The 13,342-nt window shown below is 57.3% G+C and overlaps 1 protein-coding gene across 1 annotated transcript in view; it reads right to left on the bottom strand.

The window, feature by feature from the left end:
- The window catches only part of KCNN3 (potassium calcium-activated channel subfamily N member 3), a 65,990-nt gene that overhangs the window by 18,189 nt on the left and 34,459 nt on the right, over window positions 1–13,342 (bottom strand). Inside the window, exon 3 of the mRNA XM_081823234.1 lies at window positions 5,382–5,541. Within this exon, the coding sequence (XP_081679360.1) occupies window positions 5,382–5,541 (160 nt within the window). The remainder of the gene's footprint in view (window positions 1–5,381; window positions 5,542–13,342) is intronic.

The raw sequence follows: 13,342 nt of genomic DNA, 5'->3' as shown, positions 1-13,342 counted from the left end.
CCCCTCCTACCCTGGACTCCTCCCATCGGGACCTCTCGCACCAGTCCCCTCCCACCCTGGCCCCTCCCACCCAGAGCCCCTCCTACCATGCCCTTACCACCGGGACTTCTCCCACAGGGACCCTCACACCAGAGCCCCCTCCCCCTGGGGCCCCTCCCACCCTGGGCCCCTCCCACCCGGGACTCAGGCCCGGGGACAGGGGCTGCCCGGGGACAACTGGCGCACTGCTCTGCAGGGAAAAGGTGGCTCCTCCCAGGTTCTCCTACTCGCCGCTGCCCCACTGTTCTGGATCCGCCACTGCCCTTCCCTGTGTGGTGACTCGCGGTTTGGACCCCTTATCTCGATCAGTCCCGGCGGCTGCATTTGCAAAATACGTCCAGGGTCGGGCGGTCCCCACCGCCTCTGCGGCTGCCCCCTGGTCCAGACCTGTCCTCACCAGGACTGTGACAGCCGATCCCCCCCAACTGATCTGCTTCCGCCCGTGCGACCCCCCCCCAAGCCAGGGGGTCCCTTCAGAAAGCAAGACAGACCGTGTCACCTCTCTGCTCAGAAATTCCTGAGTCTCTCAGAACAGAAGCCGGGGTGTTGACGGGGGCCCACCAAGGCCTACAGCACCCACCCCGAGGCCTGACCCCCCAGCCGGGCAGCCGGCTCTTCATTGCTCCGCTCCCGCCACCCGGTGCCCACTCGAGTCTGGATCCTGGTTGCTCCTCTCCCGCAGAAGGCGCCCACCTCAGATGATTTCAGGTCTTTGCTCAACGGTCAGGCTCTCAGTAAGGGGTTCCCTGTCCACCGGTTACATCTGCAACCCGCCCCTTCCCCTTTGCCCCCCGCGCAGACCCCCTCCTGGCATAGTATAGACTGGGCTAGTTTTGTGTTTACTGACTGTCAACCCCCCTTAGAACATAAGTACTTATGGTACTTTGTTCGCTGCTGCATTTCCAGCACTCAGTAAAAATACTGGTTGAACGAATGAACGAATAAACGATCCCATTTTGTCTTCATCACAAGCCAGCAGGACAAGTTTGAGGACTGGGGCTCTTACCCCAATTTCATCACGAAACAATGAGAAGCTCAGGAGAGTAACTGGCCACACCAGCTTCTCAGAGAAGTGAGCGAAGGGCTAATCCCGCAGTGAGCAGGGGCGGGGTGGGGCGAGGCAGCAGAGCACCCGCTCAGGCCCTGCCAGTGGCACGGTGGCCGGGAGGCTCTGCACCTGGCACGCAGCGGCCGCTCCCAGGAGGCTCTCTCTCGTGAGCTCTGGCTTTCACTCCTGCCCCTGCCTCTGCCTTTGTCCAGACGGCCAGGACCATCAGCTAACGGTGCAGCGCCCTCAGAAGCCTGGGGGTGTGATTCCAGCTTCGGGGGAATCGCGGCCGCATCCTGACGATGTTCTGTGAGCCGGATTCGGAGGCTCTGAGACGTGCTCTCGGGGTGGGAGAGCCACCCACTAGGGAAGCCAGCCGAGCAGTGAGAGGCTGATGGGCCATCGTTGTGGCTGCAGGTGAATTCACATCAAAGCAAAGGAAAAAAAGTAAAGTTCTTTCTTTTCTTAAAACCAATTTCCCTTAGGGGCGCCTGGGTGGCTCAGTCGTTAAGCGTCTGCCTTCGGCTCGGGTCACGATCCCACCCTGGGATCGAGCCCCGCATCGGGCTCCCTGCTCGGCGGGAAGCCTGCTTCTCCCTCTCCCACTCCCCCTGTTTGTGCTCTCTCTCTCTCGCTGTGTCTCTCTCTCTGTCAAATAAATAAATAAAATCTTTAGGAAAAAAACTGTTTCCCTTATAAACATCTTGAAGTGTGAAATGAATGGCTTTGGGGGACCCAGGCTGCCCGGAGCCCACCAGCCCTCACACAGATCACTCTGCTTTATCGCTAGGGCCGGTGGCCTATTTTGCTTAACCAACTGAGCCACCCAGGCGCCCCTTTTTTTTTTTTTTAAAGATTTTATTTATTTATTTATTTGAGAGAGAGAGAATGAGAGACAGAGAGCATGAGAGGGAGGAGGGTCAGAGGGAGAAGCAGACTCCCTGCCGAGCAGGGAGCCCGCGGGACTCGATTCCGGAACTCCAGGATCATGACCTGAGCCGAAGGCAGCTGCTTAACCAACTGAGCCACCCAGGCGCCCCCGGTGGCCTATTTTGAAGAGTTGGCTTTGAATTCAGGAAAGGAAAGGTGTGTCCTTCTACCTGGTCTAGGCAATAGCTCCGGATCTTTCCAAGGCAAGTCTAATCTTCTGTTTCTGGCTCCCAGAGCATGGGTACAAGGTCTCCAATTATTTCTAAAAGTGGAGAAGCCCACCACCACCGAGAAGCACGACAACTCCGACAAAGCGGCTGCGACGCGCCACGGAGCGGACGAGGCTTGTGGCCCTTCTGCAGACACAGCCTGGTGTGGACCTTCCTCACAGGTGTGCTGACATGCACGTCTCCTCTGGCAGTTTTCTCCGCAGACTTTGCCGAATGTGGAAGACTCAGGACGTGGGGCTGGTGTCACACATCTGGATGCAACCTCTCTTGCCAGGCCCTGGTGGGAAGTCTGAGCCACAACGCCAAGCTCGGCTTCCCCGGGGGGTCATTTCTCTTCTCTTGGGTCTCTTCCTGCCTTTGTTCTGCTGAGATGTTTGCCCAACTTCTCCAGTTTGCAAATGGAGGCACTCTTACTTCCACAGGCCGCTTTCTTCAAGACGGGGAGCGCTGTCAGCCTCTCTGAATGGTTATTAAATTAAAAGCCGGATGGCTCATCTGGCAACTCCTTCTGAGTCAGTTTCTCTATTTGCAATGTTTTCTTTCTTCTTATTAAAAAATATTTCCATGTTTCCTGATTTGGAAATGTTTCATAAAATTGCATGAAATTGGAGAAAAACAATATGTTTGGGAGAAGCACTGTAGCATATGAAGTGTGTCTTCCACAGCATCTGGAGGTGGTGTGCGGGAGAGGGCAAGGGGCGCACAAGCCAGCCCTACCAGCTGGTAGCTACATGGCCCGGGTGAGGCGCAGGGCCCTCCACACCTCTACCTTTCCCTCTGTAAAATGAACCTCTCCCGGGGGTCCTGCTGAGAGTAAACTATAAGGCCCTGCTCAGGGCCTGGCATGTGTCTGGGGCTTAATGAATGCATTCATTTGTCAACAGCTATGAATGAGCCCTACTACGTGCCGGACTTGCACCTACTTCATAGAACTTACATTCCCGGGAAGGAGGCCGACACCAAGCGGCACGAAAGCAAAAAGGCCAGGTTGCACTTGAGACACGAGTGCCCAGGAGTGGTACGGGTGCACCTGGCATGGACTCTCTGAGGCCAGGGCATGCACACCACTCAGGACGAGCAGGGGGAGGCGGGGAGGGGCCTCCAGGTGGAGGAGAGGCAGGGTGGACAAAGAGGTGCTCTCACAGTCACCAGCCCGGGGCTCCGATGAGCGGAGCCCACGAGCCGTGGGCACCTCTGGCCTGCATGGTGGGTCGCCTGCACCCCAGGCCATGCTTCCCTCCCCCCTCCTTGTTCCTTCTGGAGCCTCTGTGCTCTGTCTTCTACCTCATCCTTTCTCTTTTCCTCTGTGTCACCTCCCACCAGGGGATCTACTGGTGTGCTTGCTCCTGGGCTCGCCCTTCTGCATGGCCCCGGGCCAGCCCGCAAGGGCAGGGTTGGGGGGGGACGTTTAAACCCAGTCTCACCTCCCTCCCCTCTGTGGGCCTCTGCTTTCTCTCACAGCTGCTCCCCCTGGTTTTCATTCAGCACCGCCTACCCTGTCTGCCACACGTGAGCTGTTTTGCTCCTGGTTGAGACTTTTCCCAACATCCACCATCAGTCACAGGGCTGACTCGGAAGCAAAGTTCTTAGTTTTTCATATACAGAGACAAGAATCCCAGTGGTTGATTCTTTTTTTTTTTTTTTTTTTAAGATTTTATATATTTATTTATTCATGACAGACAGAGAGAGAAGCAGAGGGAGAAGCAGGCTCCCAAGGAGCAGGGAGCCCGATGCGGGACTCGATCCCAGGACCCTGGGATCGTGACCTGAGCCGAAGGCAGACGCTTAACCGTCTGAGCCACCCAGGCGCCCCCAGTGGTTGATTCTTGCAAAGCATTTCCTCCAAGACCTTAGAGATGGTCTGTTTCTCATCTCGTTTTATTTCTGGGACACTCTGTGCAGTAGGTAGGCCTGGAGATGTAGCTCCATTTTACAAGATAACAATAATCATTACCATTTGTCAAGTGCGGGCCAGGTGCAACATGGGCCAACCTTTATGTGCATTATCTCAGTTAATCTTCACGATAACGAGATTCGTATCATCATTTCCTGTTTTCTTGAATTGGAAACTCAGGCTCAGTCATATTAGGGAACTTGCACAGAATAAAACATCTACCACATGGCGGAGCCTAAGTGTGAGCTTGGCTTTGGCCGATTCCACAGCCCCATCTTCGACCATATCATGCCTTTGAGGAACTGGAGGCCCAGAGAGGTTAACTGGAGAGACTGCTGGCAAGTTTGCCTTTCGTGGGTACCTGGTCCTGGATCTGTATTGCAATGAGCTGGCCTCACAAGGGAGCAAACCAGAGCCAGGGCTGCCCTGTTCAGGAGTGTGGGCTGTGCACTGTGCAACTCCAGGGAGTGCCATTCATGGAGACTTCAATGTGAATGCTGCCCCCTGGTGGGCAATGCCGCGTAGGCGGTGGTCCTGGTTGGAGACTCAAAGGAAAGAAGGGTGTCTTTCTCCTCTCAGTTATGCTTTCCCAAGAGAATTAAAGGCAGGGAGCGCCCCAGGCGAGCAAATGTTGAGGAGGGCACAGAGCTGCAGTCTTGCCTGGCCAGTGTTAGTGTGGGAGGGAGGTGGGGGCCACCTGAGGACCAAGAACGAGGAGAAGGATGAAGAAATGCCCTGGGAAGAAGTTCTCTTGCTTCTGTTTCCCAGGGCAGTGGGGCTTCCAGGTCAGGGCGTGGGAGCGCTGCTTGGACAGCCTCCCCTGCCACAGAGAAACGCGGGTACCCAAGAGGAGGGGGACGGGGCTGCAGGATTCTGCCTGGCCACGAGCTGCCTGCACGTGGAGTGCGGCTGTCTCTGACCTTCCCACAGGCCTGGGCATGCAGGTGGCACCTGCCCTTGGGCTTCTGGGGGTGGGCTCCGGCCGGAAGAGTGACGAGTCTGGGGGAGGCTGGGTCTCAGGGGCCGGTCCAGGCCCCCCTGTGCCAGCCAAACAACCCAGACCTTGGCTGACATGATTAGACGGAAGGTTCTGGAACACATAGGAAACAATTCGGATTCTGAAGCTCCGTCTATGTGCAGAAAGGAACGGAGATAGCTAGCACACACCCAACTTCCCCGGCCGAGGGAGGCTTTCTTGCTGGAGGAACTTGTAAATCTCCAGAGCTGGCGTGCCCCAGACCTCGGAGAGCAGCCGCTGGACGGAGAGGCTCGCGTCTTGGGCTGCGCCTCCCCCGCTCATCTCTGCGGCCTTGGGAGCACGACGAAGGGATGCAGCTGGGGCACGACTGCCCTCAGCGTCCGGGTGCATGTTTTCGGCCTCTTGAGCTGAGATGTTCTTGCTGGAGGAGAGCAAGGGGCACGACAAGAGGGCCTGAAGGGCATGGCATCAGGTCACCCCCTTGTCACCCATCTGCTCATCTGTGAACTGAGGGGGTCTTGCCATGGGGTCCTCCAGCTCGGAGAGCGCTTTCTCAGCCCAGTGGCCACACAGGACAGACAGCTGCGGCTCTGACCCTGGCTGCCGTAAGGGGCCATGCTTGGGAAGACACAGATTCCCAGGAGGCTTGCCGACAAGTGTCTGTGCGGAGCGTCTCCGCCCGCAGAGTGGGCTTCTCCTGGGGAACGTTAGCCCAGAGGCCCAGGACTCTCTCAGGAGGGAAAGACACGGACTCACGGCGAGGATCTGGCAGGAGGCGCTTTGCCTGTTGGGTCATCTGCGTCCCCGGGAGTCAATGAGTCTTGGGGCTACCTCCAGCACGGCAAACCTCGCTCATTTCCGGTGAAGCGGTGGAGGCTGGGAGGGCCTGGGAGGCCCAGTGCCCTCACCACCGCAGCCTCCTTCCGCCCGGGGCACCAACCACGTATGCCAGGGGTCGGCCCAGGAGGAAGACCCTCAGCTGGGGGCTCAGACTCTCTCCAACTTGCTGTGGGCCTCTGGGCATCACTTCTCTCCCCTGGGCCTGGGTTTCCTTATCCACAAAATCGGAGAATTTGGCCAAGGGAGCTCCAGAGCCCTTCCAGCTCTAAGGTGGGGGTCCCTTTGATCACACTCTGCACCCGCCCGTCCTGCTCTGGGGAGCTCTCGGGACCGACCACACACACACACAGACGCCAGGCGTCTTCACAGATGCGTGGGGAGGACGATGCTGTCAGGTGGAACCGGCCTTGACCCAACTTCCCCCAGACCCCTGCAAGGAGCTGCAAGCTGCATGGAGCCTCTGCCGGCCCCTCGCTGAGACCTTCCCCACCCCAACACACGAGATTCCTGCAGCGGGCAGGAGCGGGGGAGCGGGCCAGCCCGGCTGCTGCTACTGTCCTCCCCGCTGTGGCCCAGCGAGGCCCCGCGCCTTCATCCCCGCGCCCCGCCCCGCTCTGCTTTACGGGACGCAGCGTCACTAAAGATGCTCTTTGCGCGTTGCCAGGCAACAAACAGCGCCTGGGAGGGACGCCCCACCTCCGACCCTTCTCGGGACAAACCCGCAGAGGAGGGAGCGTGCGGAGCAGGTGGCGCCCAGAGCCCCGGGAGCAGAATGGAAGCCAGGCAGCCCAAGCGCCAGGAAGCCGCCGGGCGGCGAGGAGAAGCCGGCCCTGGAACGAGGCAGCGGAGACGCAGGCATGGAGGAAGGGCCTCCCTTAGTCAGTTTTGGATCCGCGGTCACGATGAGTGCCGGGCTGCTGACGGCGATGGTTCCTGCCGCCAACACGCACCTGTCGGCTTGTGCGTGCACCTGGCGGGTGATTTTAAGAAACGCACCCTGAGCGCTGACATGATTCCGCACAGACTCTCCAGGAAACACAACAAACAAGGGCCTCCACTGCCATCGCTGTCACCCGCCCCCCCCAAACACAGGTTTGTCCGCTCGTTAGCTCCGGCGGCCCTGGGCCTTGCGTGGGTCAGGGAGGGCCAGGCCGGGAGTGCCCAGCAGCCAAGGGACCCGGAGGGCGGCCTGCCGGACGACAGCCCTCTCCGGGCAGGGGCCGGCACCTGCTGTGAACAACGGGATCGCTTTCCTTCCTCCCTCTCCTCCTGCAAGCGCTGGGCACTCTGTGGACACCTTCCTACACACTCACCTTCTGCTGGGGAAGAGCAAGCAAGCGAGCAACCTCACACAATGGTGAGCAAGGCCCTGCACTGCCCTGGGCCTGCCTTCCATCCGGGACACACGACAGATGCGGAGAAAACACTACGGAAGGTTCCTGCGAGCGTTAAATGGGATGCTGTGTGTGAGAAGCCAGCAGCTAGCGAATGACGGCCCCGTCCCTCCTCGGCTCCAGGCCCCGGGCCCACAGCCTTGGCACTGGGCCCGATTCGGCCACAGAGACAGTCTGGCAACCTCAGGAGGGTACCGTCTAATTTCTAAACTAATGAAAAGCCTCAGGACACATTTATCCCTAAATAAAACCCACAGTTTAAATTATAAACAGGAACAAAACAAATTAAGGATGCTGGTAACTAAGTGGGAGCGGTTTTCATGTGTTAAGCTTGACAAAATAATTATAAAGCTCTATCCAGTTAACTACACTCACATTTACTTAACTCTGTAAGTTTGACAATATAAGTGTTTACTTTATTAATTCTGACATATACTTTCTCAAAAAATGTCTAGCCAGTCTCCAACAATCCCCCCCACCCACCAAACCAACATGTGGCATTCAAGGCAATGAGCCACATTACCTGCACCTGCTAACAGGAAGTGGCTTCCCACAAAAAACCAGCGTTTCAAAAGTACCAATCACAATCTCTGTCTAGGTCCCAGAGAGCGTGCCCTCAGACAAACTATAAAGTGACTTCATAGCCCAAACTGAAAAAAAAAAAAACCTTACATTTTCTTTGCACATTTTGCTCTTTCTCCCTTGACCCCAACACAGACACATAAGACCACCCTCCAATTTAACCAACACCCCGAGAACCCTGCAGCAGGCAGTCAGAACCCAGGGTCCCAGGTCTCCACTGCACTGCAAGTCAGGGGACAGGATGGGTCACAGAGCCCGGTTGAGCTGCCAGGCCCTAATGCCCTGAATGGGGACTCTGCTTCCCTCCCAGGGCCACTGGGAAGCAGAAGAGCATGACCCTGGATTTATGGTCTCCCCGGCTTTTACACCTCCTCTTGTTTGAGCTTCATAACCCACCCCCCCGGAGGGGGGCTACAGATCAGAAGAATGAGACCCAGGGACAGAAAGGCCCCCTGCTTGTCAGGATCCAGCTACAGGCCTAGGCACTTGTCTTACTTAATGGAGGGGAAGTGACTTGCCCATGGCCCCCCAGCTGGGTCCATGGTTAAGCCAGGCTGCGAGTCTGGGCTTTCTGACTTTGGCACCCCTGCCTCCAATTCTGTGCGCAGTGAACCTTACATGTAGAAATGTGAGGTGTTGTTGTGATCATTGCGAATGTTACTGAAAGTGAACCCCACTGGTATTATCAGGGGTGGATGAGGGCCGGACTGCCCAGGGCCCTGATGCTGAAGCGGGGAATAGGGACCAATCTCCGAGAGGGAGCAATGGAAGGTTCTAGGGGTAACAGGACAGTCCCAGGAGGTGGCAGGAAAAGACGCATTTGAGGGATATTACAGAGTAAGAACCGAGGGGTTTGATGCCTGAAGAGAGCTGGAGGGAGCTGGGCATGGATGCAGGGATGGTGAACGGTTTCGAGCCTAAGAGATACTTATGGCCCAACAGCCCTTCCCCCCTTCCTCACCAGTAAAAGAACCCAGGAACGAGCATCAGCTACCCATAATACAGACTACATTTTTCCATCTGGGGAACTGACCAATGAAGGCGAATGAAAATGACGTGTGTTACTACTTCCAGGAAATGTCTTTAAAGAGAAAGCACATCTGATTTTGCCCCTTCCTCCCTCCTTCAGGGTAGAGGGTAAATGGGAAGCAGCCTTCGTGAACTCTGAGGAAGAAACCATGACCCAAGGCTGGCAGGGCAACAAGAGAGAAGGAGCCTGGGTCCCTGATGCTCTGGAGCACCCTACCTGCTCTGGACTGACCCTGTCCAGGCTTCTTTTGCATAACAAAGAAACTTCTATTTTGTTTAAGCTACTATTATTTTGGATTTCCTGTCCCTTGCAGCCAAAAGCTAGCACTAACTGGGAAAGCTCCTGAGAAAAAGAAGACACACACAGACAGGCAGAGAGAAATTAGAGGCACCATGACAATACTGAGCAGAGACTTGATGTCCGGGACACACAGCACATGAGAAAATGTGTGATTCCGCGTGACACACTCAGGAGGAGTGAGCTCTCGCGTGCCCCCCCTCCTCGTTCACTGCCATGGCTGCCTGGCTCATCGCCCCGGCTGCTTCTTGCCCTCTGCCCGTGTTCCTTCCCTAGACGTGCCACAGCGGTACTCCTAGGATGAACCAGATTATCTTACCTTCTAGCTAAACATCTTCAGAGGCTCCCCACAGCACTTGGCTTTGACCCCTTAACACAGCCTAGGGCCCCCGCCATGGGTCTCCCGCCCCCTCTGTGGCCCAGGCCCTGCCACAGTCACATGCCTGTCCGTCTCCTGTCCATCAGGTGACTCCACACTCCATGCTCTTCACCAGCGCAGGGCCTTTGTACATACCGCTCCCTCTTGGAAAGCTTACCGCCTGTGTCTGTAAATGGCTCCTTAGATCTCAGGGGCACATACCCTCCCTAGAACGACCTTCCAAGCGGGTCTCAGCTGAGTAGGATTGTTCTCCAACCCCATTACTTACCCCAAAAAGTCATTGCAACCTTGTGTTTAACTCTTTCGCCGTATGCAGCAGAGATTTGAAATGGCTTGTTTCTTGCTACCAGTTTTCCCAGGTAGACTCTCCGTGAGGGAAAAGTCCTGTCTTGTTTTCTGAGGTGTATTTAACTCCTAACACAGTGCCTGGTGAATAGTTGGACTCGATATGATTAATAACGTTATTATTTAGCAAACTATTCCTAATAGAGCATCGCCACTCAGGGGAGGGGCTTGGGGGGCACGGCGCATTTGAGAGTGGTGGATGGGTTCTCTGGGCGCAGGCACGGTGCCGGGGATGGTGGAGGATGCAGCGGCCCCGATCCAGGAAGCAGAGCTGGCAGAGGACAAACTGGAAGGGTCGTCCAGAGAGCCGGGGAGGAGAGCTCGACACCCAGTGCTCAGGCCCTTGGCCGGATAAATTACTGCTTTTATCAGAGGGAGAACCGAGGCAGAGAGATGGACCCCCAGGCTCGACCCCACCCCTTGCTAAAGCTGGGAGCAGGACACGACCGTCTGGACAGTGAGAGCCCCCCCTGGTCCCCACACGGCTCGTCGGCCTCCCGGCGTTCGCCTCAGCCGTGGCTCCTGTTAGGTGATGGGCCACGCTGGGTGACGGCTCTCAAAGGTGCCAACCCTGAGCAGAGCCGTGCCGCCCTGGGGCTCCCTCCACAATTCCCAGCCAGTGTGCCTGCCCTGGGGGCCTGGGCCCTTCCCACCAGCCGCTCTCACACTGCATTAAAGGGAGAATAATGGGGTGCCTGAGTGGCTCGGTCAGTTAAGTGTCTGCCTTCGGCTCAGGTCATGATCCCGGAGTCCCGGGATGGAGTCCCGCACTGGGCTCCCTGCGCAGCGGGGAGCCTGCGTCTCCCTCTCCCTCTCTGCCCCTCCCCCGGCCCATGCTCTCTCTCTCTCTCAAATAAATAAAAGCTTTAAAAGAATAAGGGAGGTTGCGTAACACTAGGGGCACTGGATTCAGTCTGGGGCCCCCACCTTGTGGGGACACAGATGACCAAGGAGGAGGATGAGCAGGAGACAGCAGTCTGATCAGAACAGAGTCCTGTGAGGACCCGTCCGAGGAGCAGAGACCATTCGTTTCAAGAAGATGAGACAGGTTCTCAAATATCTAGGGTCTCCTGTGGAAGAGGGAATACTGGCCGGCTTCCCTGGAGGCTCACACTGTGCTAAACGCTATACCCCTGCTAGGGGCTTTCTGCGAATTATCCCCTTCTCCAGATGTCCTGAGGCCGGCTTGCCCACAGGGTCTCCCGCCACGAAGACTCAGCCCAAGCAAGGCCCGAGCCCAAATCTGCCCAGATGGCGATGGCTTAACCACCAACCTGTGTTGCTCGACTTTCTTTTGTGTTGATACAAAAAACAGAGTTAGGACCCAAGTCACAAACTACAAGGAGTTTAATTTTAACTCATATTAGGAAGGTACTATGAGGTCAGAGCTGTCTTTTGAAGTGGTGAGCCTCTCGTCCCAGGCGTGTTCAGGAGAAGCTGACTCTGCCCAAGTACGTGTACAACGAGGAGCCAGGCTGTCTTTTGCCCTGAGTTCATGGACTCAGCCTCTGTGCTCTCCCACTGCTGTGTGTCTGTTGGCTCAGCTGAAACATGTTTAAAATTTCCAAAGGAATCTTGCTAACTAGGCTTTGTGCCCCCTCTTTTGTGGGGGTGCCAAGCCCGTCAGGCCCATACCCGCTCGTCTGGGCCAGCCCGCAGGGGCCTTGCTGGCAGGCAGCTCCCCTGAGCCTCTCGGGAGAACAGCATGACCTGGTGTGTTAGGGCTTGGGGATTCTCACCGGATGTGGTTGCTCCTAAATGCTTAGGCGGTGGGGGGGGGGGTAGGGATCCAGGTAGAGGGGAGTGTGTGCGGGGAGTGCTCAGTGAGGTGCCATTTGGAGTGCCCGTATTCCTTCCCAGCTCAGCATCTGGGGGCCTGTGGCCAAGTCTCAGGGGATGGGGGAGTCTGCATTAATGGAGGGAGAAAAATCCCATGAAAATATCCCCCAGCAGCAGCGGTGGTGGGAGCCCGGACTGCAGGGCTCCACACCGCGTGGGTGGTGGTGTGCAGGGGACAGAAAGCCCAGGGTGGTGGGGAGAGCACACTGACCCATCCTGGGCCATCGAACACTCAGAGAAGGCCTGTGGGTGAGGGCCCCGTCCCGTGCTAGTGGGAGCCTGCCCTAGAGATGCAGGGCACAATGGGGTCACCAGGGACAAACAAAACACCCCGAAGTGGAAAAGCTGACAGAATGTGGTTTTCCTGTCTTGACTAATGCCAGCCCACACATAGCCCTGGCTGACGTGGCCTCCAGGAGCCCCTCCCTTTTCTCACCTTCGCTCACTCCAGGACTTGTGGCCCTGTTGCCTCCCCCACGGGCCCCAGGAGGAACAATGAAGCCCGAGGCCCTTAGGCATCCCTGTAAGAGCCCAGCGCCTTCCCTCCGACCCACGCAGCACCACACAGCTGTGTACCCCTGGCAGAACTGGGAAGATGGTCGTTCCAGCCCATTTCTGTAGGGCTTCGTCTCTCTCAGATCCCCGGTGGAGGAGGGCTGGATGTCCTGCCCAGCTGGAGAAAGAAGGCTGGTGCTTAGACTGGTCTTCCTGAGGCGAAATCCTGTCCCAGACAGGCCCTAACCCTTCCCGGCAGAGAGAGGTTAGGGAAACCCAGGGTGTAGCATGACCTAGGCTGGAGTAATTTGGGGATTGACTTGACTGGAAAGATGGGCAAGGGGAGTTCACTTCGCACCCGCGTCCCAAACTCGGTACTTCGGAATGCTGACTTTACAGACATTCGTCATTTCCCCAAATCTTCACTCTCCTAAGAGATGTCATTCGTTAATATATAAGTAACTTATTATTATTTAATATAAAAGCACAAATACACTGGTCACAAATGAACCGTTTCATGCTTAAATGTCAAAGAGCACAAAATCACTGCAAATGTCGAAGAGGAAAGACTTGCTGAATCACGAGTCCCCGAGAAAGGGAAAGTGGGCTGTAGAGGAGTAAAGATGGGGAAACACGTCCGACGAACCCCTGACACCAGAGGGTGGGTTGCTAGGGCCGGGAAAGGGGAGCAGCCCTGGAGCAGAGCCCCAGCCCCAAGTCACTGGTGACTGTCCGCGGGCGCGGCGCCACCTCACCGTGGATCCTGAATCCCGCAGCGCGCGGAGACCCCGCCCCCCGGCCCCCACCTGTCCGCGCTCGCCGCCCGGCCGTGCCCCTCCGGCCCCTACCTGTCCGCGCTCCCCGCCCCGCCCCGTGCCCCTCCGGCCCCCACCTGTCCGCGCTCCCCGCCCCGCCCCCCTCCGGCCCCCACCTGTCCGCGCTCCCCGCCCCGCCCCGTGCAGACCCCGCCCCCCGGCCCCCACCTGTCCGCGCTCCCCGCCCGGCCCCGTGCCCCTCCGGC

Source organism: Leptonychotes weddellii, chromosome 6 (genome assembly GCF_054177405.1).
Source record: "Leptonychotes weddellii isolate Sample4059 chromosome 6, ASM5417740v2, whole genome shotgun sequence".
NCBI lineage: Eukaryota > Metazoa > Chordata > Mammalia > Carnivora > Phocidae > Leptonychotes > Leptonychotes weddellii.
Note: the sequence above shows the minus strand (reverse complement) of the source record. Positions and strands in the feature narration are given on the sequence as shown.